At 45.6% G+C, this 26629-nt stretch overlaps 1 protein-coding gene and 1 non-coding gene across 5 annotated transcripts; one reads left to right on the top strand and one right to left on the bottom strand.

Moving 5' to 3' along the window:
• Positions 1–493: 493 nt before the first annotated feature.
• On the top strand, positions 494–565 carry TRNAM-CAU. The gene has a single exon. It is a non-coding gene; the product is annotated as a tRNA-Met (tRNA).
• Positions 566–1265: 700 nt separating this feature from the next.
• On the bottom strand, positions 1266–23495 carry LOC122699323 (cytochrome P450 4F3). 4 transcript variants are annotated; one of them, XM_043911135.1, is made up of 13 exons: positions 23274–23493; positions 22741–22968; positions 18695–18839; positions 17649–17702; positions 17429–17556; positions 13706–13827; positions 13023–13293; positions 6604–6670; positions 6293–6422; positions 3523–3656; positions 3363–3427; positions 3093–3175; positions 1266–2703 (listed from the first exon to the last, which is right to left on the bottom strand). In XM_043911135.1, exons 2-13 carry the CDS (start codon positions 22936–22938, stop codon positions 2526–2528), a joined length of 1575 nt encoding a protein of 524 aa, XP_043767070.1. In that variant the 5' UTR covers positions 22939–22968; positions 23274–23493; the 3' UTR covers positions 1266–2525. The 4 variants fall into 4 exon arrangements, with proteins under 4 accessions (XP_043767070.1, XP_043767069.1, XP_043767072.1 ...); XM_043911134.1 differs by lacking the exon at positions 18695–18839 and adding an exon at positions 20294–20438 and having other exon boundaries at positions 23274–23492; XM_043911137.1 differs by lacking the exons at positions 22741–22968; positions 23274–23493 and adding an exon at positions 20294–20381.
• Positions 23496–26629: the final 3134 nt, after the last annotated feature.

The raw sequence follows: 26629 nt of genomic DNA, 5'->3' as shown, positions 1-26629 counted from the left end.
GATTTGCCTATTCTGCACATTTCATATAAATGGAGTCATACAATATGTGACCTTTTGTGTCCAGTTCCTTTCTTTTATCATAATGTTTTCAAAGTTCATTCATATTGAAGCATGTGTCAGTGCTTCATTCCTTTTTTTAAAAAAAATTTGGCCATGCAACATGGCATGTGGCATCTTAGTTCCCTAACCAGGGATTGAACCTGCACCTCTTGTATTGGAAGTGCAGAGTCTTAACCACTGGCCTGTAGGGAACTCCCTACTTCATTTCTTTTTATGACCCAATAAAACATTTTGTTCTGCTTCACTGACTGTGCTAAAACCTTTGACTGTGTGGATCACAACAAACTGTGGAAAATTCTTAAAGAGGTGGGAGTACCAGGTCACCTCACCTGACTCCTGAGAATTCTGTATGTGGGCTAAGAAGCAACAATTAGAACTGGACATGGAATAACGGACTGGTTCAAAATTGGAGAATTTAAAGTTAAAAAGTTAGAGCAGAGTGGCGCAGCGGAAGCGTGCTGGGCCCATAACCCAGAGGTCGATGGATCGAAACCATCCTCTGCTAAAGATTTTGTAAAGTCTTGAGTATGCGTGGCCTCTGAGAAAGTGTATTTCATAGGCTTCTCTGGTGGCTCAGTCAGTAAAGAATCTGCCTGTGATGTGTGAGACTCAGGTTCGATCCCTGGGTCAGGAAGATCCCTTGGAGAAGGGAATCTTCTACCTACTCCAGTAGTCTTGCTAGGAGAATTCCATGGACAGAGGAGCCTTGTCGGCTACAGTTCATGGAGTTGCAAAGAGCTGGGTGCAACTGATACTTTCACTTTAAAATTTGGCAGTATATGTGAGAGAATATGAAGTGATTACTTTGGCATGTTTGGATTATGGATATGACGCTTATTTCTTACTTTTTCTTCACTGTGGTTTTTTTTTCTATGACAAGGTATAATTTGGGGGAAAGGAAAAGCATTAATAAATATTTACTTATTTATCTGCCTGTTCTGGGTCTTGGTCACAGCCTGCAGAATCTGTATTTACAGGATGCAAACTCTTAGTTGTGGCATGTGGAATATAGTTCATGGACCAGATATTGAACCTGGGCTACCTGCATTGAGAGCACTGAATCTAAGCTATCAGACCACCAGGGCAGTTCCCCCCCACTTTTCTGTTTTGTTTTTAAAGAAAAACATTTTAATAAGAACTCTGAAGGCAAAGAAGAACATATGCAATTTTCAGCATAGAATACATGAAATATTTACTAATTTCATGATATAGGATTTATTTCTTATTATTCAACCATTAAGTCTTCTGACCCCAGCTTGTAGAACCCCAAAAGGGTCTGATACTAAGACCATCCCAGGACCCCCTGCCACCTCAGTGGGGCTAGTCCTGGAGCAGCTGCTGTCCCAGGTGCTGAAGGAAGTGGCCCCACTCCTGCCCCCTCCACCTTCTCTCACTATTGAGGACTCTCTTCACCTCCGCTTCCTAGAACATCCTGATGAAAATGAAGTCCTGGGTCATGCCTCTCTGAGGGAAAATTTTTCTTTTTGGTTCTTAGCTTCAGGTCTGTTTCACAGCAGAGCAGCCTGTAACTGTGTAACAGATCTAACTATGGAGAATTTGAATTTGCTGAATCTTCTAACGGCAGGTTTCTTCAACAGCAGGTTTCCGCATGTCTCCAAACTTCAGTGTAACTTTTATGACTTTAAAGCATTTTAAATGTGAAAAAGTGATGCAAAAACAAGTGTGGAAATGAACGCACATTCAGTAGGGATGCTTACCAGATACTGAGTCAGTCATTTTGCACAAGCTTTTCTTTTCTTTTTTTTTTTTTTTTTGGTCCATTTCTCACTATTTTTATTTTTTTAATTTTTATTAGTTGGAGGCTAATTACTTTACAATATTGTAGTATATACGGAATTTAGAAAGATGGTAATGATAACCGTATATGCAAAACAGAAAAAGAGACACAGATGTACAGAACAGACTTTTGGACTCTGCACAAGCTTTTCATAAATCTCCACAACATCGCAAGGTGGCTACTATTATGTAATAAAGGCACTGAGGCTTAGAGAGAGATTTTCCCCAACCCAGCCAAATAGCTAAAAATGGCAAACGTTTGTAAGGAGGGAGTGGTGGATCCAGGGTCATCTGACCCTGACTGCATCTAGCTCTCTGCTTCACCTTCCTTAAAAAGTCATGTTGTCGTCATGATCCAAGATGGAGCTTCAGTATCATAACAAAATTTGCCCCCATTCCCCCACCCTCCCCCCGCCTCCCCCCGCCTCCCCCGCCAGGTTCACAGCGGCACCCATCGGCCTGGATCTGTCTAGGCCCCAGGGACCCCCTGCTGGCTCTCAGTGAGGCTTGGGACAGACGTGAGCTCCCGGATCAGGATCCCGTGCCCCTTGCAGTGGAAGCACAAAGTCTTAACCACTGCACTGCCAGCGAAGTCCCAGATTTATTCCTGGGAATCTGAAGTGAGGTGTCTATGGTTATGGCGGATCTCAGGCCAGAAGGTGGATGCGTCATTGGTGCCCGGCGCTCAGCGGCTCCACCCGCAGCCAAAGTCCGCCCTCCGCGCGCAGGATCAGCTCTGGCTTCCGGCGAGGCTCCTCCTCATCTGGCAGGACGCGGAAGCGCAGTAGCGTGAGCGCCAGGACCACTTTCATCTCGGTCATGGCGAATGTCTGCCCGATGCAGTTCCTATGGGCGGGAGCGGGGGCTCTGACTGCACCTGGAACCCTCATCTGGGCTCCGCAGCACCCGGCCCACAACTTACACGCACAGTGGTAGAGAAGGAAGCTAACCATGTCAGGAACCCCCGCGTGGGCTTGCATATCCCCAGGCCCTTGCCCACACTCCAATCCTGAACTCAGACCAGAACACAGGGGAACCAGCCTCTCAGCACACTGTGGACCCCTCCTTGTGCCCCCCACCATTCCCTAGGCCCTTGCCATTATGTCTGGGGGAGGGGAGGGAAACACAGCCTTAAACTTCCCGTCTTCCTGACCCCTACAGTTAAGCCTGGAATCTCAGTCCCAGACCCCCGCTCCCACTACTCCATCCTCACCTCAAATGCCCAATGTCCTCACCTGGGACCCGCTGAGAAGGGGATAAAAGCCAGAGGTGACCTCCCCTTGATGTTTTCTGGCTCGAAGCGGAAGGGGTCATAGACCTGGGGGCAAGACAAGACAGGGTTCCTGGGTGGTATCTCCCAGAACATCCATCCTTAGAGAGGCAGATGTGTGTATAATGGGAGGGAAGTGATGTCTGATTGGCCAATCAGAATTCTGTAGTCGCCCTTGGGTCCGCCAAAGGGAATGGACAGGGGTGATGGAGGTAGGGCGTCGCGGAGGCATCACCTCAGGGTCTGGCCACACAGATGGGTTGTGGTGGGTCCCGAAAATACTGATGAGGCAGATAACACCTGTGGGAGAGGAGGGACCAGTCAGAATTAGGTTCAACCTGCCTGATGGGCCCCCTTTCTGACCAGGAGCCTCATCCCACAGTCATTGTGAACACCTTTGGGGATGACCCGGCCGTCTGGAAGCATGATGTCCTGGGTACAGCAGCGAGAGATGACGGTGACTGGGGGGTGCAACCGCAGACTCTCCTTGATGCACATGGTCAGGAAGGGCAACTGAGTCAGGTCGTCCCTAAGGAACCCCCACGACAATTATTCAGGGAGCAAAAATAGACATGCCAGCTTCCAGCACTCCTACTGCCCTATAAGATCCCTTCTGTCTATGACATAATCATAGATGGATCAAATAGTGCCAAACCCATTACGTTGTATACATTAAATATGTACAACTTTTTCTTTGTCCATCACAGCTCAATAAGATGGTTTCTAAAAAGAAAGAAAAATCACAGAAGTACCAGACAAAATTTAGCCACATATTTTCAGAAGCTTTTCTAAGCAAAATATCAAAGAACCAACCAAAAAGAAAGTTTACTAATTTGTTTAAAAATGAAATATTCTTTATGGTAAGACAGAAAAATCAAAAGGCAAATGAGAAAGAAATAAAAAGTCAGATTCAATGTTTACTCTTATTTATAACAGCACTAGGGATACTAGCTAATGAACTTAGAAGGGGGGAAAGAGAGAAATGCCATTTGAAACATGGGGGTAAATGTGTCATTTTTGGCAGATAGTGATTTTATACTTAGAAAATGAGAGAATTCACTGGAAAAGGTGAAAGTGAGAGTCACGTCCGACTCTTTGTGACCCCATGGACTATACCATCCATGGAATTCTCCAGGCCAGAATACTGGAGTGGGTAGCCTTTTCCTTCTCCTGTGGATCTTCCCAACCCAGGGATCGAGCCCAGGTCTCCCGCATTGTAGAGGGGTTGTTTACCAGCTGAGCCACAAGGGAAGCCGAAGAACACTGGAGTGGGTAGCCTATCCCTTCTCCAGAGAATTGTTCCAACCTGGGAATCAAACTGGGGTCGCCTGCATTGCAGGCAGATTCTTTACCAACTGAACTATCAGGGAAGCAACTCACTGCAAAACTGGTACAAATATTGAAGATAAGACCCAGTAATGGAACTGAATTCTTTCTCTTTATCCCCTTAATTTTGTGTGGTGATTTAAATTCTTAATAGCTGATATAGTTAGCTAGTTCTAAATCGGAAGACCACAAAACACCACCCCATGTCTCAGTATCACTCCTTTCCCTTCCTCACAGTTTGACTAATGGTTATTCTTTATGGATCCTTATCCTTCTAGGAGTACCTTTTTGTATTAATAATTATGCAGTATCATGCTGTATACCATACACATTGCTCTGTATCTTTTTCATGTAACAGTGTGTCAAGCTCTTCTTGTACATCTCTTGGGACTTGTGTCCAAAATAAGGCCTTTCCTACTCTGGAGCTATAAAATAATTTCCCCTGGTTTCCTCTAAGAGAGCCTTTAAGACTCGTTTATTTTATTATTTTCTGAAAAAATTATTTATTTGTTTGGTTGCAGCAGGGCTTAGTTGCATCAGATCTTTGTTGTGTCAGGCGGGATCTTTCACTGGGCCCATGGACTGTTTAGCTGCGTGTCGGCTTAGCTGCTATTGCACACATGGGATCTTAGTTCCCCGACCAGGGATCAAACCTAAGTCTCCTGCATTGCAAGGTGAATTCTTAACCACTGGACCACTAGGGATGTCCCAAGGCTCTTTTATTTTCTATTTTAAATATTTGATTAGTGTATATATTATTTTCTTATAAGACATAAGACCATGTTGAATTAACCTTTTTCCATGTAGCTCTCCAGTTGTTACAAGAGTTTTTGGTATAAATGATCTTTCTTTGTCCTGTTGATATGAGACCATATCTAGCACTTACTATGTTCACTGGGCAAGAAATTTATACCAATAAATTATTAGTTTTTCTTTAGAAATAATATAATAGATGAAAGAAAAGATGGTGATGATATAAAATATCTGGAAGACATGTGAATGTCTATATTCCAAATGAAGTTATAAATGTTTCTCAATCCAGATAGACTATATGATTCACCATAGGAACAAGAGGTACCTAAGGGTTTGTTTAGCAAAAGCTGCCTAAGATTTCTATGCTAAAATTTTAGACTCTATTAAAAGCTTAAAGATTATGTGAATATCTAAAAATGGATATCCATTCCATACTCTGGAATAGCATGTTAATATTATTAAATAATCTGTTTTCCACAAACCTATCATATCAAACCCCATCCTGGTCCATGCACACTGGGAGTGTCCTGACCTGGGACTATTCTCCCACCAGGCTGGGAGATCCTGGAAGGCAAAGCTGGGGCTGGTCCTTCCTGAGTCCAGGACACACAATGAGATGGGGAGAATTGGAGAGGGCATAGAACTGGGGAGAGGGAGGCAGTTTTGCAGTGTTTCCTAAATGGGGAATAGATGGAAGAAGATGCAGATATTCCTGGAAAGGAGTTGAATGACTTTAGTCCTCAGGTGTTCCTTTTAAATCCTGGACTAAATAATATGAGGAATTAGGATATGAGGAAATAGAATGAAGATTTTTGAAAACACGTGACTTCAGAGAGAAAAGTAAAGAAGTGGAGGGAAAGTTCATTTACTGAATAGGTGCTCACTGGTATCACCTGCCCTCACAAATTGTTGCTAGTTAATGCAGGACTTCCTATCCCCCAAACCTGCAAACTTTTCCCAGACCCTGTCTCTGGGATCTTCTCACATTCCCACTAAGAAATAAGGACAGAATCCACAAGAATATTTTCACTCTTCCAAAACCAGGAAGCAGGGGCTCAGAAAAAGGCCACGAAGACTTGCACTCACCATTCAATCTCTTTAGACTCACGGTCCTTCAGGAGCTCTCGCACTTCCTGCCGGCAGCGCTCCTGATATTCTGGGTGTTTTGCAAGGTTGTACAGGACCCAGGAGAGGCCACTGGCTGTGGTGTCATGGCCTGAGGAGCATCCAGAGAGGCCTGGGTCTCTGGCCTACTTCAGCACTACAATCTGGACAGCACCCTCACCTTAGCCCATGGGGGGATGGGGAGGGATGGCATGATCCAGGGTCCACTTGCCAAGTTCCTGGGTTGGTGGAGAGACCCACCCCCCTGTGTAGTTCCACACTGGGACCCTCACCTTCAAACATGAAGGTGTCAGCTTCAGCTCGGATGTCTTCATCTGATAATCCCTTCCCATCTTCATCCTGGAGAGAAAGCAAGATTCCCAGATTCACACAAGTTCTGAGGGCCACTAAGCCTAAACTGAGACAATCTCTGAAGCTCCATCGTCCATCTAGAAACCCAAGCTCAACCTGAAGTCCTAGACCTCCTTTGCTCAGTACCACCAGATGCCCCACCCACAGACCTCCTCCTTGAACTCTTTGCCTCCTATGGCATCCATGGTAAAAGGAATCAATGATTCATAAATATTTTCATGTTCCTACATGATGTAACCTGGGTTACAGGATGACTGATGACAAGTTTACCTTAGAAGTAGAGATTAAAACCCATTCTTAATGCCTCCTGGAGATAAGGAATGGGTTGTACACCTGTAGAACATGCAAACTTTGCCTTCTCAGTGAAGAGGTTCTGTTTAAGTTCCAAAACAACCTCTTCTCATCTCTGTTGTGTTCTTGTCTATTCTTCTCTCCTCTCCACTATTTTCTCTTCCCCTCCACACCCCTCCCTTCACTTCCCTCCTCTCTCTTTCTCCTTCTCCCTTCCCTCCTCAAACAAAGGGAAAAAGGAGAAGAAGTCCTGTGTATGTTCCAAATTTCAAAAACTGGAGGTAAAACCACTACAATATTGTAAAGTAATTATCCTCCAATTAAAATAAATAAACTGTTCTTTATCTTTCTGGCTTACTTCACTCTGTATAATGGGCTCCAGTTTCATCCATCTCATTAGAACTGGTTCAAATGAATTCTTTTTAATGGCTGAGTAATATTTCATGGTGTATATGTACCACAGCTTCCTTATCCATTCATCTGCTGATGGGCATCTAGGTTGCTTCCATGTCCTGGCTATTATAAACAGTGCTGCGATGAACATTGGGGTACACGTGTCTCTTTTAATTTTCATTTTTATAACCTACTGTTACCTTGCAAAAAAAGACCCTATTTTTAAAGCAAATTTCATATATATATTTTATAATTTTTGTGATTTTTTAATATTGTATTTTTGAGAGTCTAACTTCTACACTAGATTTTTAATCTTTGCTTTTTGGTACTTGTTACCGATTTTGTACCTTTAAGAATCTAATCTTCAGTACCCATTTTAACTTAGGAGTGTGATTACTGGCTTGATTGCTCTCTTCCCTTTTGACTCTCCTTTCTCTCCCCCAGGTCACCTCTATCTCCTCCGTCCCCCTTCTCTTCTCTACCTGAATCTGTGAATCTCTGTGGGTGTTCTGGGCCATGGAGAACACTTAGGGAACTGATTACTGGCTAGATCTGTCTCTTTCCTTTTGATTCCCCCTCTTCTCCTCCTGGTCACCTCTATATCCTTCTTCCCTCTTCTCTTCTCTATGTAACTGTGAACTTCTCTGAGAGTTCCAGACTGTGGAGAACACATAGGGAGTTGATTACTGGCTAGATTGCTCTCTCCGCTTTTGATTTCTCCCTCTTGGTCACCTCTATCTCCCTCCTCTCCCTTCTCCATGTAACTCTGTGAACCTCTCTGGTGTCCCTCACTGTGGAGAATCTTTTCACCATTAACCTAGATGTTTTATCGTTGGTGCTGTATGGATGAAGAAGTCTTGAGGCTACTGTAAGAATAAGACTGAAAGCCAGAGGCAGGAGGCATAAATCCAAAACTTGAGAACACTGGAAAACTCCTGATTCCAGGGAACATTAACCGACAAGAGCTCATCCCAAAGCCTCCATACAGACACTGAAACCAAGCTCTACCCAAGAGCCAACAACTTTCAGGGCAAGACATACCAAGCTAATTCTCCAACAACGCAGGAACATAACCCTGAGCATTAAAATACAGGTGGCCAAAAGTCACACTAAACCCATAGACATCTCAAAACTCACTACTGGACACTTCATTGCACTCCAGAGAGAAGAGATCCAGCTCCACCAACCAGAACACCGACGCAAGCTCCCCTAAGCAGGAAACCTTAACAAGGCACTCGTTCAACCCCACCCACAGGGAGGAATATCCACAATAAAGAGGAACCACACACTTCCAGCATACAGAAAGGCCACCCCAAACACAGCAATATAAACAAGATGAAAAGGCAGAGGAATATTCAGCAGGTTAAGGGACATGATAAATGCCCACCAAACCAAACAAAAGAGGAGGAGATAGGGAGTCTACCTGAAGAAACAATTCAGAATAATGACAGTAAAAATGATCCAAAATCTTGAAAACAAAATGGAGTTACAGATAAATAGTTTGGAGACAAGGATTGAGAAGATGCAAGAAAAGTTTAAAAAGGACCTAGAAGAAATAAAAGAGTCAATCATATAGGGTTATCATTACCATCTTTCTAAATTCCATATATATGCGTTAGTATACTGTATTGGTCTTTATCTTTCTGGCTTACTTCACTCTGTATAATGGGCTCCAGTTTCATCCATCTCATTAGAACTGATTCAAATGAATTCTTTTTAATGGCTGAGTAATATTCCACTATAATATTGTAAAGTAATTAGCCTTCAACTAATAAATGGGAAAAAAAGAGCCAATCAATCATGAATAATGCAATAACTGAGATCAAAAGCACTCTGGAGGGAACCAACAGTAGAATAACTGAGGGAGAAGATAGGATAAGTGAAGTGGAAGATAGAATGGTGAAAATAAATGAAGCAGAGAGGAAAACAGAAAAAAGAATTTAAAGAAATGAGGACAACCTCAGAGACCTCTGGGACAATGTTAAATGTCCCAACATTCGAATCACAGGAGTCCCAGAAAAGAAGACAAAAAGAAACACCATGAGAAAATACCTAAGGAGATAATAGTTGAAAACTTCCCTAAAATGGGGAAGGAAACAGTCACCCAAATCCAAGAAACACAGAGGGTCCCAAACAGGATAAACCCAAGGCAAAACACCCCAAGACACATATTAATCAAATTAACAAAGATCAAACACAAAGAACAAATATTAAAAGCAGCAAGGGAAAAGCAGCAAATAACACACAAGGGAATTCCCATAAGGATAACAACTGATCTTTCAATAGAAACTCTTCAGGCCAGAAGGGAATGGCAGGACATACTTAAATTGATGAAAGAGAAAAACCCACAACTCAGATTACTGTACCCAGCAAGGATCTCATTCAAATATGAAGGAGAAACCAAAAGTTTTACAGACACGCAAAAGCTGAGAGAATTCAGCACCACCAAACCAGCTCTTCAACAAATGCTAAAGGATCTTCTCTAGACAGGAAACACAGAAAAGGTGTACAAACTGGAACCCAAAACAACAAAGTTAATGACAACTGGATCATACTTATCAATAATTACCTTAAATGTAAATGGGTTGAATGCCCCAACCAAAAGACAAAGACTGACTGAATGGATACAAAAACAAGACCCCTATATATGCCGTCTACAAGAGACCCACCTCAAAACAAGGGACACATATAGACTGGAAGTGAAGGGCTGGAAAAAGATATTTTATGCAAATGGAGACCAAAAGAAAGCAGGAGTAGCAATACTCATATCAAATAAAATAGACTTTGAAATCAAGGCCATGAAAAGAGACAAAGAAGGCACTAAAAAGTGATCAAAGGATCAATCCAAGAAGAAGATATAACAATTATAAATATGTATGTACTGAACATAGGAGCACCGCAATGTGTAAGGCAAATGCTAACGAGTATGAAAGGGGAAATTAACAATGATACAATAATCGTGGGAGACTTTAATACCCCATTCACACCTATGGATAGATCAACTAAATATAAAATTAGCAAGGAAACACAAACTTTAATGATACAATGGGCCAGTTAGTCCTAATTGATATCTATAGGACATTTCACCCCAAAACAATGAATTTCACCTTTTTTTTCAAGTGCATACGAAACCTTCTCCAGGACAGATCACATCCTGGGCCACAAATCTAGCCTTGGAAAATTCAAAAAAACTGAAATCATCTCAAGCATCTTTTCTGATCACAATGTGTTAAGATTAAATGTCAACTACAGGAAAAAAACTATTAAAAATACAAAAATATGGAGGCTAAAAAACATGCTTCTGAATAACCAACAAATCACAGAAGAAATAAAAGAATAAATCAAAATATGCATAGAAATGAATGAAAATGAAAACACAACAACCCAAAACCTATGGGATTCAGTAAAAGCAGTGCTAAGGGGAAGGTTCACAGTAACACAAGCTTACCTCAAGAAACAAGAGAAAAATAAAATAAACAACCTAACTCTACACCTAAAGCAACTGGAAAAAGAAGAAATGAAGAACCCCAAGGTTAGTAGAAGGAAAGAAATCATAAAAATTAGGGCAGAAATAAATGAAAAAGAAACAAAGGAGACTATAGCAAAAAACAACAAAACTAAGAGCTGGTTCTGGGAAAACTGGTCAACCCCTTGTAAAAGAATGAAACTAGAACACTTTCTAACACCGTACACAAAAACAAACTCAAAGTGGATTAAAGTTCTAAACGTAAGACCAGAAACTATAAAAGTCCTAGAGAAAACATAGGCAAAACACTCTTTGACATAAATCACAGCAGGATCCTCTATGACCCACCTCCCAGAGTAATGAAAATAAAAGCAAAAATAAACAAATGGGACCTAATTAAACTTAAAAGCTTTTGCACACTGAAGGGAACTATAAGCAAGGTGAAAAGACAGCCTTCAGAATGGGAGAAAATAGTAGCAAATGAAGCAACTGACAAAGAATTAATTTCAAAAATATACAAGCAGATCCTGCAGCTCAATTCCAGAAAAATAAACGGCCTAATAAAAAAAAACGGGCCAAAGAACTAAACAGACAATTCTCCAAAGAAGACATACAGATGGCTAGCAAACACATGAAAAGATGCTCAACATCACTCATTATTAGGAAAATGCAAATCAAAACCACAATGAGGTACCATCTCAAGCCGGTCAGAATGGCTGCTATCAAAATGTCTACAAACAATAAATCCTGGAGAGGGTGCAGAGAAAAGGGGACTCTCTTACTCTGTTGGTGGGAATGCAAACTAGTACAGCCACTATGGAGAACAGTGATGAGATTCCTTAAAAAACTGGAAATAGAACTGCCATATGACCCAGCAATCCCATTGCTGGGCATACACACTGAGGAAACCAGAACTGAAAGAGGCACGTTCATCGCAGCACTGTTTATAATAGCCAGGACATGGAAGCAGCCTATATGTCCATCAGCAGACGAATGGATAAGAAAGGTGTGGTACATATACACAATGGACTATTTACGCAGCCATTAAAAAGAATACATTTGAATCAATTCTAATGAGGTGGATGAAACTGGAGTCTATTATACAGAGCGAAGTAAGCCAGAAAGAAAAACACCAATACAGTATACTAATGCATACATACAGAATTTAGAAAGATGGTAATGATGACCCTATATGCGAGACAGCAAAAGAGACACAGATGTATAGAAGTCTTTTGGACTCTGTGGGAGAAGGTGAGGGTGGCATGATTTGAGAGAATAGCATTGAAACATGTACATTATCATATGTGAAACAGATCACCAGTCCAGGTTCGATGCTTGAGACAGGGTGCTCAGGGATGGTGCACTGGGATGACCCTGAGGGATGGGATGGGGAGGGAGGTGAGAGGGGGGTTCAGGATGGGGAACACATGTACACCCATAGTGGATTCATGTCAATGTGTGGCAAAACCCACTACAGTATTGTAAAGTAATTAGCCTCCAATCAAAATGAATTAATTAAAAAATTAAAAAAAATGGAAGGTATTTGTTCTGTAACATTAAGCATGGCTACACTGGAAGATAAAGTGATAGTGGAGCTCTCAGAGGAACTTGGGGTTGGGGAACAGAGACACCATTCTACTCTGGCTACTTGGCCTGCCATAAGTAATAAATGGATTCTTATGATCCAGTGTTCTGTATCTATACATGGATATACACAGTCTATTTCTGTAGTAGACTAACTTACTGATTTGGAAGTAGAGTAAAATCTCAGGCCTTCACAGTTTCAGTCCCCTGCAGGCTGCACCCCACGTGTGTGTGTGTTAGTCACTCAGTCCTGTCCGACTCTTTGCAACCCCATGGACTGAACCCCATCAAGCTCCTCTGTCCATGGAATTCTCTAGGCAAGACTACTGGAGTGGGTTGCCACTTCCTACTTCCGGGGATCTTCCTGACCTGGGGATTGAACCTGGGCCTCCTGCACTGGAGGTGGATTCTTTACTGTGTGAGCCACAAGGGATGCCCTGTGCGTTCCCATGGTCATCTCTAAAACTTACCCCTGACCCAGCCCTTCCTTCAACAAGAGTCTCACATGGCTGCCCAGCACCCTCTGCATCCAGTTCAAGCTCTTTGATTAAATCAAGTTCCCAAGGTCTATACCGCTTCTTGAATTCAGATCCCAGAGGAGCCCACCTTGGTCAGCAGGAGTACATCAATAAAGTCCAAAGTCTTGGTCTTCTCCTTTTCCTTGAGGAAGTCCTCAATACCTTCCTTGGGGAGGGTGCGGCGCCGCTCCTGGATGACGGCATCTGTGAAGTCGTGCACCAGGCGGCAGGCCCTGCGGAAGCGTCGCCCATCAAGGGTGAGGTAATACAGGAAGTCCATGTGCAGGAAGAGCTGCTGACACCGTTTTGCCACAAGCGCGCTGAGCTCCAAGATGGCCGCGATATAATCACTGGGCTTCCTACAGGATGAGAGCGTGAAAATGCAACAATGTCTGAAATAAACTTTGAACAGAACCCTCTTCTCCTCAAACACCTTCCATGGCTCTCTGGAAAGCTCAGGAGAAACTTCATATCCTCTTTGGTTTCAGAATGTCCTTAAGATATAAAGATGCCCTTGCCTCCACCCTTATTTTCAAGATGTCTCCTCACTATTGCACATACCTTGCTCTTCCTTGCATCCTGGCCTTTATCAAACAGTTCTACCTACCTAAAAGGATGGCATCTTCTCTTTCCCCTTCTTGTTCCTCAATGTCCAGATCTGACACACCTGCTCCAAGAAGACCTTTCTGATTGTCCTGGTCAACCCTTCCTTACCCATCTATTCCCATGGGTCTGTGGCTCATGATCCCCAGGCCCGTTCGTGAGACTCACTCTTGGCAATTGCTCTCATAACTGAAGACACATTTCTGCAGACTGTCCAGGGTCATGAGGCTGATGTGTTCAAACATGTCCAGATGTGTGTGGCCCTCTGTGATTAGACGCTGCCACTTGGCCTGGACAGAGAAGGGGACACAGCAGAGGTTGAGAACTGCCTCCTTGGTGCCCTTTCCTAACCCCAGATACCAGGATGCACTCCCTGGACTCTGTCTCCTGGTCCCAGGCACCCACCAGGCTCACGGAGGAGTGAAAACTGTTACTATTAGGACATGAAGTCTCCATGACCGGGAGTCCGAAGATCTGGGTTCTGTAATCCTGACTCTACCTCCCAACTCTGTGTGCATGAGTGTGAGCTTGGTTACTCAGTCGTGTCTGACTCTGTGTCTGAACTTTGGACTGTGCCCCCCTCTGCCCCCACAACAGGCTCCTCTGTCCTTGGGATTTTTCAGGCAGGAATAGTATAGTGGGTTGCCATTTTCTCATCTAGGGGATGTTACCAACCCAGGGATCCAACCCACATCTCCTGAGTCTCCAGCATTGTAGGCAGATTCTTTACCTGTTGAGCCCATGCTTTGTGCACTGTTGGTCAACTTTTCATAAAGTAAGTGCTAACAAATGTTAGGTTTCATCCTTTTCATTGTTATAAGTTGATTCGGAAAATGATCCCTATGTTGATAGAGATAGTCCTCCATGGGCCCTGAGTACTCCTGCACTTTTTTTTTTGGTTTTGCCAAAAAATTGTAAGACCCCTATGTTCTTTACCTGGGCCATTTCTCAGAGCTGTGTTTGTAGCAAACAACCTTGAGAAGTGAGGTAATGTGTCCCCCTGGAAAATATCAAGCTTGCTTCTAACTGCTATAAATGTCACAGAGTTCCTAAACCTTATATTCCCTCCCCTGTGATATATGAGTAGACATACATAGAAGCCCACCTGTGTTATTTGCATGAAATTTGGTGACTTGGATGAAGGATGCAAACCCACAAGAAGCATGTGTTGTTTGCTGGGCTAACCTTTGTTTATGACCCAGGAGTCTCACGTATTCTGGCAGAATCCAGGAAACAATCACAAGCTCCCTTGTCAGCTTGCAAGTATGAAAAAAAAAAAAATCACAGGCACTTCACAAAAACCTGTGCTCCAGTTTTTTGCTTTCCTATGTGTATATCAAAGCCCTTTGCAATGTAACTTTTCAGTAACTCTACTTGGAGGTGGAGCCTCTTTCACCATACTTTGATTCTGAGCTGGCCTTGGACTTTCTTTGGTCAACAGACTGTGGTGAAAATGATGAGGTGATCACTCCAAACCTAGACCCCAAGGGGGCACTGCAGCTTTCTCCCAGTCTTTTCATACCCTGCCTCTACCAGGTGAACCAGCCTGAGATGCCTTTTGAAGGCAGAGAATCACATGAAAGCAAGTCTATTTGCCCTACCTGAGGTCATGCTAGATCAGCTTGTAGCCACCCAAGCTTCAAACCTCTGAGAGGACTGACCCCAGACCAGCAATGCTTCCTATCTGTATGGTCAGGCCACCCAAGACAGCTATCCTCTTGTTCTCTGTACATCCCAGGCTTGACCAGTCCCTGCTTCACCTACCACTCCCTGCTTCACCTACTCTTACTCATGGAGCCTAATCAGTAAATGTCGACATACTTGCTCTCAGCCACAGATACACATGATGGGATATCACTCCAGGACCTTGCTTCAGACACATAAGATCCCCTTATCCATTAAATCACTGATGTACATCTGTGTTATTGACTCCAGCTCTTTCTTCAGTCTTGAGTCTTGCAGTGCTTGCAGGGTGCAGTCCAACACGACCAGACCCACAGCAGATCACTGGCACATGAGTGGCCCCATCCACATCCAGAGAAACCAGTCAACTGACTCACAGTCTCACTGTGCATACTAAACCCTTATAGTTTTCAAGTGATTCGTTACTCAGAAATAACTACTGCCTGATATTCATTATTATCATCAAATATGTCTCAAGATTCTAAGGCGTCTGTGAAGGTAAAACAGAAGCTAACACCTTCTGAGCATCTACTATGTGCCAGGGACATGGCTCCATTATGATATCTTGAAAGTGAAAGTGTTACTCTCCGACATAAATCACAGCAGGATCCTCTATGACCCACCTCCCAGAATATTGGAAATAAAAGCAAAAATAAACAAATGGGACCTAATGAAACTTAAAAGCTTTTGCACTACAAAGGAAACTATAAGCAAGGTGAAAAGACAGCCCTCAGATTGGGAGAAAATAATAGCAAACGAAGCAACAGACAAAGGATTAATCTCAAAAATATACAAGCAACTCCTGCAGCTCAATTCCAGAAAAATAAATGACCCAACCAAAAAATGGGCCAAAGAACTAAACAGACATTTCTCCAAAGAAGACATACAGATGGCTAAGAAACACATGAAAAGATGCTCAACATCACTCATTATCAGAGAAATGCAAATCAAAACCACAGTGAGGTACCATTACACACCAGTCAGGATGGCTGCTATCCAAAAGTCTACAAGCAATAAATGCTGTCGAGGGTGTGGAGAAAAGGGAACGCTCTTACACTGTTGGTGGGAATGCAAACTAGTACAGCCACTATGGAGAACAGTGTGGAGATTTCTTAAAAAACTGGAAATAGAACTGCCATATGACCCAGCAATCTCACTTCTGGGCATACACACCAAGGAAACCAGATCTGAAAGAGACACGTGCACCCCAATGTTCATCGCAGCACTGTTTATAATAGCCAGGACATGGAAGCAACCTAGATGCCCATCAGCAGATGAATGGATAAGGAAGCTGTGGTACATATACACCATGGAATATTACTCAGCCATTAAAAAGAATTCATTTGAATCAGTTCTAATGAGATGGATGAAACTGGAGCCCATTATACAGAGTGAAGTAAGCCAGAAAAATAAAGAACATTACAACATACTAACACATATATATGGGATTTAGAAAGATGGTAATGATAACCCTATATACAAAACAGAAAAAGAGACACAGATGTACAGAACAGACTTTTGGACTCTGTGGGAGAAGGTGAGGGTGGGATGTTTCGAGAGAACAGCATCAAAACATGTATATTATCTAGGGTGAAACAGATCACCAGCCCAGGTTGGATGCATGAGACAAGTGCTCGGGCCTGGTGCATGGGGAATACCCAGAGGGAGCGGGTAGAGAGGGAGGTGGGAGAGGGGATTGGGATGGGGAATACATGTAAATCCATGGCTGATTCATGTCAATGTATGACAAAAGCCACTACAATATTGTAAAGTAATTAGCCTCCAATAATAAAAATAAATGAAAAAAAAAAGTGAAAGTGTTAGTCATTCAGTCACATACGACTCTTTGTGACCCCATGGACTGTAGCCTGACAGGCTCCCCTGTCCATGGAATTCTCCAGGCAAGAACACTGGAGAATGGCAACACTGGGTTGCCATTTCCTTCTCCAAGGGATCTTCCTGACCCAGGGATTGCAGGCAGATTCTTTGCCATCTGAACCACCAGGGAAGCTCAGCTTGCAGGATATTTTGACCACCTTGCAAAGCAGGGATCATATTACACTCTTTTTATAGCCAAGGACACTGAGGCTGAGAAAGGAAGAATGATGGACTTGAGACAATCAGAAGAGGGAGAAATCCAGACAAGACGTCTCTGCGTCCCTGTTGTCCCCCAGACTCCAGATGGGACCATGGGTTCAAGAGACTCACATGCATGATGTCTGTGCTCTTGGTGAAAATCTTCATATAGGGCTTCAGGATGTTGAAGTGGAAGGCGGGCGTCAGCAGGCGACGGTGCCTGTTCCACTTGTCACCAGCACTCAGCAGGAGCCCATCCCCTAGCAGAGACAGCCACGGGGATTGAGCAAAGAAAGACCTTCCCCTGGGTCCCCAGGGTCATCCCCAACCCCCTTCACAAACAGTTACTCACCCAGCCAGGGCTTCAGAAAGTCGTAGAAGACCACATCCTTGGGTGCAGCGGCAGCTGACATGAATGAGGACCATCAGGGACCAAGGAGAGGGGGAGGGGAGGGTCTTTTGGTGGGGAGTGGAGGCTCCCAGCCAGGAGTCTGCATTCCCTCTCCAAGCCCAACATACCAGACCGGGACCAAGAGCGCAGGAAGCTGGGAGGGGAGAGGAGACCAGACCAGGCCGCAGCACAGAACAGAGCAAAGACAGAGCCCATAGACACACTCACAGTGCTTAGACACAGCCCAGCCTGAGACATGACTGGACATTGCATCTTCTGACCTTACAAAACACCTTTACAGGGACCTAGGACACCACACCTGCCCCAGCACTGGCCCCTCCTGAGACATCTGACCTGGCCCCATGTCTTAACAAGTCCTAACAGGCCACACCATGAATGGCACAATATGACATGACGCAGAATGCTTTGCCATGGGCCTGAAGACCATCTGACATGACCTCGGTGTGCCCCAGGTGGACCCCAGACAGGACCTGAATACACTGATGACACGGGCCTCAACCAGAGCCTAAGACCTGCATCAGGCAAGACTCACATAAGGTCTTGGGCATTTTGCAGAGTGACCCTGGAGTCCCAGACCTCAGACTAACACCCACAAGTGACCAGCAGGAGAACCAGGCAATCTCTAACAGCATCTCAGACAAGAACCAGAGAGGCTCCAAGATGTCTCACATGTCCTTGGCCACAGATGAGCTCTAGACATGACTGAGAACATCTCTGAGCTCAGATTTAAACACACACCAGGTATCACTAGGTATAACACACACCAACTGTAGCCAGAATCCACGTAGAAACATAAATCTGATCAGACGTGGCCATTCAGCAGACATTGCACAGATATAACTGGAGATCATGCAGCTGGGATTCTGCAGTGGGAGACAGTGGCATCTTTGCTATGCCCCCCTCTGCCTGCATCCTGGTCACTTGTACAACTAGAGGCAACACAGAGACCATGGCAATGGGCAAGCTATGGCCAGGGAGGTGTCTACCTGGAGCAAAGAGCACAGGCTTGATGCAGGTGGGGTGGAAGATGCGGATGATTGGGTGCCAGGGCCCCATCCACCAGCAGCATGCATCCCCATAGGTGCTGGTCAGGCCCTGTGTGTACAGGAGACCTTCCTCTGAGCTCTGAATCTGGAGAGGAACAAATAGAACCCAATTCACACTCTTCTAGGCTGCCAGAGGGAAGGACCTCCAGGGCAGAGATCCAGAGCTGGGACAATGAATCACTTCCAGCAGCTGCTCCTCTGTCCTCAGCCTCCTGCCACCCTCTCTCCCCTTATCCTCCATACGTGATAATTGGGGTCCCTTGAGTATAAGGATAGGAAGGGTCTTTCCCTGTTTGGATCCCAAACACCGTGTTCCCCTGACTTCTCTTCCATCCCCATATTCCTGATAAGGAGACTGAGGCTCTGAACAATGGAGTCTGTTGCCCACGTTCTCTCAGACAATAAACCTGAGACACGTGCCCACATCTGTCTGAACCCAGGGTCTGTGTTCTTAACCATCAAATCACTCTGAACCTCAAGACAACAGCTTAGAGGACCCTTAAACAACCTCCAAGACTGGATACTCAGAGTTTCAGGGACACTCTGAATGGGTCCTATGACACAGGCTAGGGAAATCAAAGGAAATCCCGTGTCTTTTCCTGAGAATGTTGTCAATGAGCTCACTTTTCCATGGGGGTTGAGCTTGTTGGATTCAGTGTTGCCAAGACGATAGGGAAGCCACCACAGAGGAACAGAGAACTAAACAATGAAAACAGATTTCTTATGATATTATATAGACATGGATATATCTGGGTCTGAAGATACCCCTCCTTGGACTTCACAGTCACTTAATTCCTTTTCTTTCCATAGATCATACAGGGTGGCATTTCCACCACTAACAGCTGAAGGAGACTTCAGCAGCCAGAGAGAGCTGGGGCCCTTCTCATGTTCACTCTGCATTCTGGGGTCTGAACCCAGGTCTCTGTTACACGCTGCCTGTTCCCCTGCTTACCTGGTCATCTGTCTGCGGATGGGAGGGGCAGGGGACAAGGGAAGAGAGCCAGGGTGGGGTGGAGTCTCCTCAGGAAGATTCCTGGCATCTGGAGAAGGAGGGCACTGATCTAGAAGTGGACCAGCTCCAAGACAGGGGGAAAGAAAGTGACCCACCAGAGAGGTGGATGTCATGTGAATAGCAACTCAGATGTACACCAGCCATAAGCCGTCATTGCTCCTCCTCCAGGAAGCCTTCCAGCATCCCTCAGAAGAGAACCTTGCTTCTTTTCTGGGTTTGCAGAGCTCATTTCCCTCTGGCCAGTTCCTGACCACACCAGGTCACAGATCTATTTCTCTGCCTCAATCTGAATCTTCAAGTCCTGTCTTTTACCCAGGACACCAGGGTGGGGTGTAAATGGCAGTGAGAGAGAGCAAGGAGGAGGCTGTGAGATTGGGATGATCAATGCATGAAGGAAAGAGGAAGATGGCAAGAGAGGAGGGGAGGGGGTTGGGGTCCTTTAGGGGCCACATGGAAGCTTGGCGGGGAGGGGCTGGAAGCCCTGAGGTGTGTCATGGCACCCACCACCACAAGCTCTGCCTGGGTACCTGAGGCACTGGCGAAAGTCCGGATGCAGTCAGGGTGGCAGAAAACGACCAGGGGGATGATGGGGCCCATCCACATCAAGTAACCGTGGGGGTAGTTGGTCACCAGCTGAGTTACTTTGCTCAAGCCCTGCTCCGTGGGGGAAACCTGTGAGCAAGGTAAGGGCCATCACTCTGCAGAAGGAGAGTCCACTGCAGTGGACAGAGTGTGGGATCCTGCACAGATGGAGGGAATCTCTCCTTCCTCCTTCCCTCTGGGGGAGGAAGGGACCTGAAGGCTCTCTAAATCCTAAGGGTGTATCCCAGGGCACAGGGAGAAGACAGGCTGTCTGCCCGCAGGGAGGCAGATCTTGGCTTGAGAAGACACATTTTTCTTGTCCTGGGAGTGGTCCCAGTGCAAGGGCAATCTAAGAAGGAGGTCCTCAGTGGGCAGCTTTGTGGGTAGCAGGGTGACTGGGCTTTAGTCCAACCCCGTCCCATGTTTTTCCTGCTCCACCTGGCTTCTGATTTCTTCCATGGCAAGGGTTCTGCAGACCTCTGACCTTATAGCCCTGGCCATCCCCCAGGGACAGACATGAACTCTGCCTGCTAACCCAAGGGGGAACATGATCTATAACCTTCGCTGCTCAGGCTCTGTGCAGAGTGCATCCTGTCTGTTTCTCTGTGAGTTATGGGCATGCCCTTCAATTGTGCCATTTTCAAAAGAAGAAACGGATGCCATATCCCCTCAAAGGGGAAGAAGTGTGGGTTGCCTCCTAGTGAAGCACCCTCTCCCTCACAATGCTCCATTCAAACCTGACAAATACCCCGAGGTACTCTAGGCAGGTGACATAGATCATTTTCACCTTTGTGACTTGCTCCCCTCTCCCAAGGCCCTAAGGTGAGGATTCAAAGCCCAGAGAGGATGAAACTGGAGCCCATTATACAGAGTGAAGTAAGCCAGAAAGATAAAGATCATTACAGTATACTAACACATATATACGGAATTTAGAAAGATGGTAATGATAACCCTATATGCAAAACAGAAAAAGAGACACAGATGTACAGAACAGACTTTTGGACTCTGTGGGAGAAGGCGAGGGTGGGATGTTTTGAGAGAACAGTATCGAAACATGTATATTATCAAGGGTGAAAAGGATCACCAGCCCAGGTTGGATGCATGAGACAAGTGCTCGGACCTGGTGCACTGGGAAGACCCAGAGGGATGGGGTGGGGAGGGAGGTGGGAGGGGGGATCGGGATGGGGAACACATGTAAATCCATTGCTGATTCATGTCCATGTATGACAAAAACCACTACAATATTGTAAAGTAATTAGCCTCCAACTAATAAAAATAAATGAAAAAAAAACCATAAAAAAAACAAAACAAAACAAAAAAAACCCCCCAAAGCCCAGAGAGGGGGCGTGGCTCAGCTGAAGTCACACAGAAGAGTGATTGAACCGGTCTCCACGGCCAAGACCTTGGAGGCAGGGAAGGCTGAACTGGAGAACTTTGTAACATTCCTGCTGCCTCCAGGGCTCGCTGAGACCAGAAGATCTGGAACCTCAGCAAATCTTCACGGTGAGCTTTGGACACCCTCCGCTGTGAACGCTGCCTTAATGAATAGTAACTGCAATAAGTCCTCCCCCAAGTTGTAGTTCTCATCCCAGGCATGAAAGGAAAAGTTGTCTGCGAGATAGGGGGAGCTGAATATAATCTCTCTGACCTTGACTGAGGGAGATGATGGCAAGTTGATCACCTCGGTCATCAAGCATTTGTTTTGAGTGCTTACATCGCTCCAGTCCTGGTCTGGGCACCTTAGTGTCTGCTCCCCCAAACCATCATCAAATTGGGAGGTGGTTACTACGTGATTGGACGATTACCCGTTTCATTCATCCTGAGTGGGGTCAAGTCATAAGTCACAGTCTGGGGCACAAGCTAGGCAGGTGTGGAGGTGGGGTAGGTCTAAGAAGGTTTCTGAAAGAGGAAGTGAGTAGCTGACTTTATCTAGATTGGGCAACGGGCCTATTGGGACATCTTTGGGAGAGGGATGAGAGTTAAATTAGAGGAAGGGGTCCTGGACAGGGCAGGGGGTCGGCAGCTGTGCTCCTGTAGGTGGGAATGGGGAGGTGGTAGTTATTTCCATTAGGAAAGCTGTGGCTCAGAGCAAGACACACGGATATGGGTCATGTGCAGAGCAGACGCTGGATGGTGGATCTTATCAGGTGCATAATGTGTGGGAGTCAGGCAGGGAATGGACCCCAAAGCAGGCTAGGACTGGAAGGACAGGATGTGGGGAAGGTCTCGATGGCAGAGTAGAGGGATTAATGAGTGAGGGAAGAGGGGGTTCCTTGGCCTCCCTGTCTTCTCTGCTGTCCTAGACCCCAGCCAAAACCTGGGGCCCATTCCTGACCCCTCAGGAAGTCCACATACCCTGATTTCCCAGACCCAACCTGCTGCCCACACTCACCAGACCCAGGTGACCAAAGAACCAGTTACGTTTGGGGGGCTGTGGGAAACATCGGAGGCGACAGCAATTGTCATAGAAGGTGTAGGTCCAGGCCAGGACGCGGACCAGGATCCAGGAGGCCCCGACCAGCAGCAGCAGCAGCCACGGGGAGGCTGCCACTGGCCCGAGTCCCAGCCAGGACAGGCTCAGCTCCAGCATCCCGTGATCAGATGGGGTGGAGGGTGAATCCTGAGGATGAAGGAAGAGGCAGCAATGGTGAGCTGTGAGGCAGAGACGGATAGAGGGAGAGGAGCAAGGGAGTGAGGGGGAGGGATGGGGAGTGCTGGGGACCGGCAAGAAGGGCTCAGAGACAGGCAGACAGGCGCTGGGAGAGGGGAGGGAGAAACAGAAATTCAGAGGAGAGGGAGAGACAGAGACAGACAGACAGACACACACACTTATCCACTCATCTCCCGGGTCATCTCACTCCCTGGAGCCACCCTGCCTTGGGCATCTGCCTTCCTCACCTTGGGCCAGGACCCCCAGCCTCTTACCTTCTGTGTGGGCTGGCTTGTCCCACACAACTTCTTCTGCTCTCCTCCTGGGATGGCTGGGTCTGACCCCAGATCTAGAGGAAGCTGCCAGGGGCCAGGCTAAGCCAGCCAATCCCCACAGCTTCCTTACTTCCTCCCCACCTGGCAGCTGTCTGGATACAGGGTGGGGGGAGGGGGAGCACAGTGTTACCGAGAGCTGCCTGTGAATCAGTTCAGGATTCACTCCCCCACCCCCTGTGGACACTGGCTCCTCTGGACTCAGTACCTCCCATGTGAGCAGGCTGTGGTGCAGACAAAGGTGATTCTGGGCTTCCAGTTTCACAACAACCCCTGCACTTCCAAGGCCAATGTGTGGCAGGCAAAAGCACATACAGGAGGGCAGGGCAAAGATCTCTGCAGCTCCTCTCCACTCATGGGCCAGGAAGCCTTCACACCCCATTTCCAGGCCTGGAATCAGGAAGCTCAGAACCCTTAAAATTCTGGCTTTGGGAGCGCACACAGCCTGGCGGGAGTTCAGGTTGTGTCTCCAAGCAGCCCAGGGTCTGGGGCGAGGCGTGACTGCTGCAGAACAGAAATAGAGAAACCTGCCTGACTGGGGATTACCTGCATCAGATTCAGAAGATAAAGGGCCCATTTGGAAGAGGGCTCTGGGAGGCTGTGAGGGGCCTAGAGAGGGCAGGGTCCACACAGGGGAGGGCAGAGCTGGGAGTGTTCTGCCCTGCCCTTGCTCTGATTGTGGGCTATGCGTACCCTCTGTGGGCTCAGTCTCCCCATCTGGGAAATGGGATGCTGGATAAGACCCTGAGAGGGGGAGTGAGAAGGGTTCTACAGGAAGATGGTAAGGATCAAGAGCCCTGAAAAAGATGGGATGAAGGAAAAAGGCTAGCTACTACTACACGTGCTAGTGTATGTTGTGGAGCCCTCTGCCAAGGCCACAGGACAAAAAGCTCTGAAAATGACCAAGTCCCTAGCAACCGTTGCCATGAACCTCTGGACCTAAACTGGCTGGTTTCCCAACACCACGTTAGGTAAAATACCCACTCTAACAACCCGCTCCAGCATTCTCGCCTGGGAAATCCACAGACAAGAGAAACCTGGCGGGCTACAGTCCAGGGGGTTACAAAGAGTCAGACGCAACTGAATGCACACGTAGCATCCTAACCAATCACCTAATGCCACCACTGCAGTAGGAATTTTCTCTGTTTGAGGCTATAACAATTGGCTACTAGCCTGTGAAAGGGTTCGGCTCTCCCTTGAGCCTGCCCACTGTTCTAAAAGCATCTCCTACTCTAATAAAATATTCTCCTCTCATTCTGCCTCATGTCTGGAAATTCTTTTCCAACCCATACACAGACCACGACATGTGCCAGTAGCTCACATATAGTAGGCCTACTCTGTGCAGACAACTGTATGTAAAGATTGCCTACTCTGTGCTGGGTACCTCAAAAAGCATGCCTACAGGGGGTCAGAAACTCTACATAAAGCATGCCTACTATGTGTCAGAAGCTCCACAAAGCATGCCTGCTGTGAGCTTGGTCATCTATGTAAAGCACACCTACTGCGTGCAGGTTGCTCTACATAAACATGCCTACTGTGTGCCACATGCCTTACATAAAGCATACCTGATGTGTGTCAACTGCTCTACGTAAAATAAACCTACTCTGTGCAAAGTACTTACATAAAGCACATTGACTATGTGGCCTTCCCAGGTGGGCCTAGTGGTAAAGAACTCGCCTGCCAACGCAGGAGACTTATAATACATGAGTTCAATCCCTGGATCAGGAAGATCCCCTGGAGGAGGGCATGGCAACCCACTCCAGTATTCTTGCCTGGAGAATCCCATGGACAGGGGAGCCTGGTGGTCTACAGTCCATAGTGTTGTAAAGAGTCGGACACAACTGAGCAACTAACACACGCACAAGTATATTAACTTTTTCCATTTTATATAGTTGAGGAAACTGAGATGAGAAAATCATGTGAGTGACTCACACAAAGCCATACCGCTGGTGGGACCACGCTCTGCCCCAGTTGTCACACTGGGTACCCTGAGCCACTAAGCTCTGCCTCTTCCGTTTCTGTAGGCGGGCATTTCATTAGCACCACTTTCCAAGATGGTGGGAATCACTGAAAGAGGCAACACATGTAAAACACATAGGATGGAGGAGGGGCTCAATAAAGGAAGTCATTACTGCTGTTGTCATGGTTTCTGTCGTAATCATCTGACAGCCCTGCAAGATCAAATTCACTGCCTGTTTTTACAGAGGAGGAGATTTCAGAGGAGTGAAGCAACTTGCTTCAGCCCAACAGCAATTTAGGTAAATGTGGCAGGACGGGTGACAGCAAAGCCTGGCACACAGCACCTACTCATTAAATATCTGGGGAAGAAATGTTTTTGAACTATGGTAGGTTGAATCAGTGAATGCAGAATCCACAGATGTAGAAGGCTCCCGGTATTTGTCTTTCTCTAACATTTAGTTTAGCATAATGCCCTCACGTTCCATCCATGTTGTCACAAAGGAGCAAGCTTTCATCTTTCTCATGACTGAATAGTATTCTGATGTATACCATATTTTCTTCATCCATTGATGGACAGTTAGGCTGTTTCCATATCTTGTCTGTTGTGAATAATGCTGCAGTGAGGATGGGAGTGCAGATATATCTAATAGATACTGATTTCAATTTTAATGGCTCATATGGTAATTTTATTTTTAAGTTTTTAAAGAATCTCCATTCTGTTTTTCATAGGCGTACATGTAATTTACAATATCTGTCGCTTAAGTATAAGATTTCCAGTTTCCCCCCACACTCACTGGCACCTGGTACTGTCACTCAGCTTTTCCCCAGCCATTATCACGGGCATGCAATGATACATTCCTGTGATCTTAGTTTGCATTTCCTAATGACTAATGATGTTGAACAGCTTTTCATGTGCCTATTGGTCATCCATATATCTTCTGTGGTAAAGTGCCTATTCAAATCTTTTGCCCGTTTTTAGTTTTAAAAATTTTTAATTAATTTTTTTATTGGTGTATAGTTGATTTACAATGCTGTTTAGTTACAAATGCACACCAAAATGAATCACTTGTACATATATCCACTCTTTTGTAGATTCTTTGCTCAGATAGGTCATTACAGGGTATTAAGTAGAATTCCCTATGCTTGCCCATTAATTTTGGGTCATTTACCTTCTGATTATTGTATTTTGCATAAAGGTCCTTCATGACATATGCAATTTGTAAATGTTTATTCTTAGTGTATGGCTTGTCTTGACATTATCTTAAGTTTCTTTCACAGAGAAACTTTCAAAAATTTTATAATGTCCAATTTTTTTCTTTTTATGATTATACTTGTGCTGT

The sequence above is a fragment of the Cervus elaphus genome, chromosome 9, assembly GCF_910594005.1.
Source record: "Cervus elaphus chromosome 9, mCerEla1.1, whole genome shotgun sequence".
Taxonomy (NCBI): domain Eukaryota; kingdom Metazoa; phylum Chordata; class Mammalia; order Artiodactyla; family Cervidae; genus Cervus; species Cervus elaphus.
This window is presented reverse-complemented; position numbering and strand designations above follow the sequence as displayed.

Excerpts from the sequence above, each read along its gene's own strand:
- LOC122699323 (XM_043911135.1), bottom strand. The coding sequence starts at position 22,938 with ATGCTGGAGCTGAGCCTGTCCTGGCTGGGACTCGGGCCAGTGGCAGCC. Across the intron at positions 17,703-18,694 it reads GCCTGTGCTCTTTGCTCCAG|CTGCCGCTGCACCCAAGGAT; the intron begins GTAGACACCTCC and ends CATTCATGTCAG. Across the intron at positions 2,704-3,092 it reads CCCTTCTCAGCGGGTCCCAG|GAACTGCATCGGGCAGACAT; the intron begins GTGAGGACATTG and ends TCCCGCCCATAG.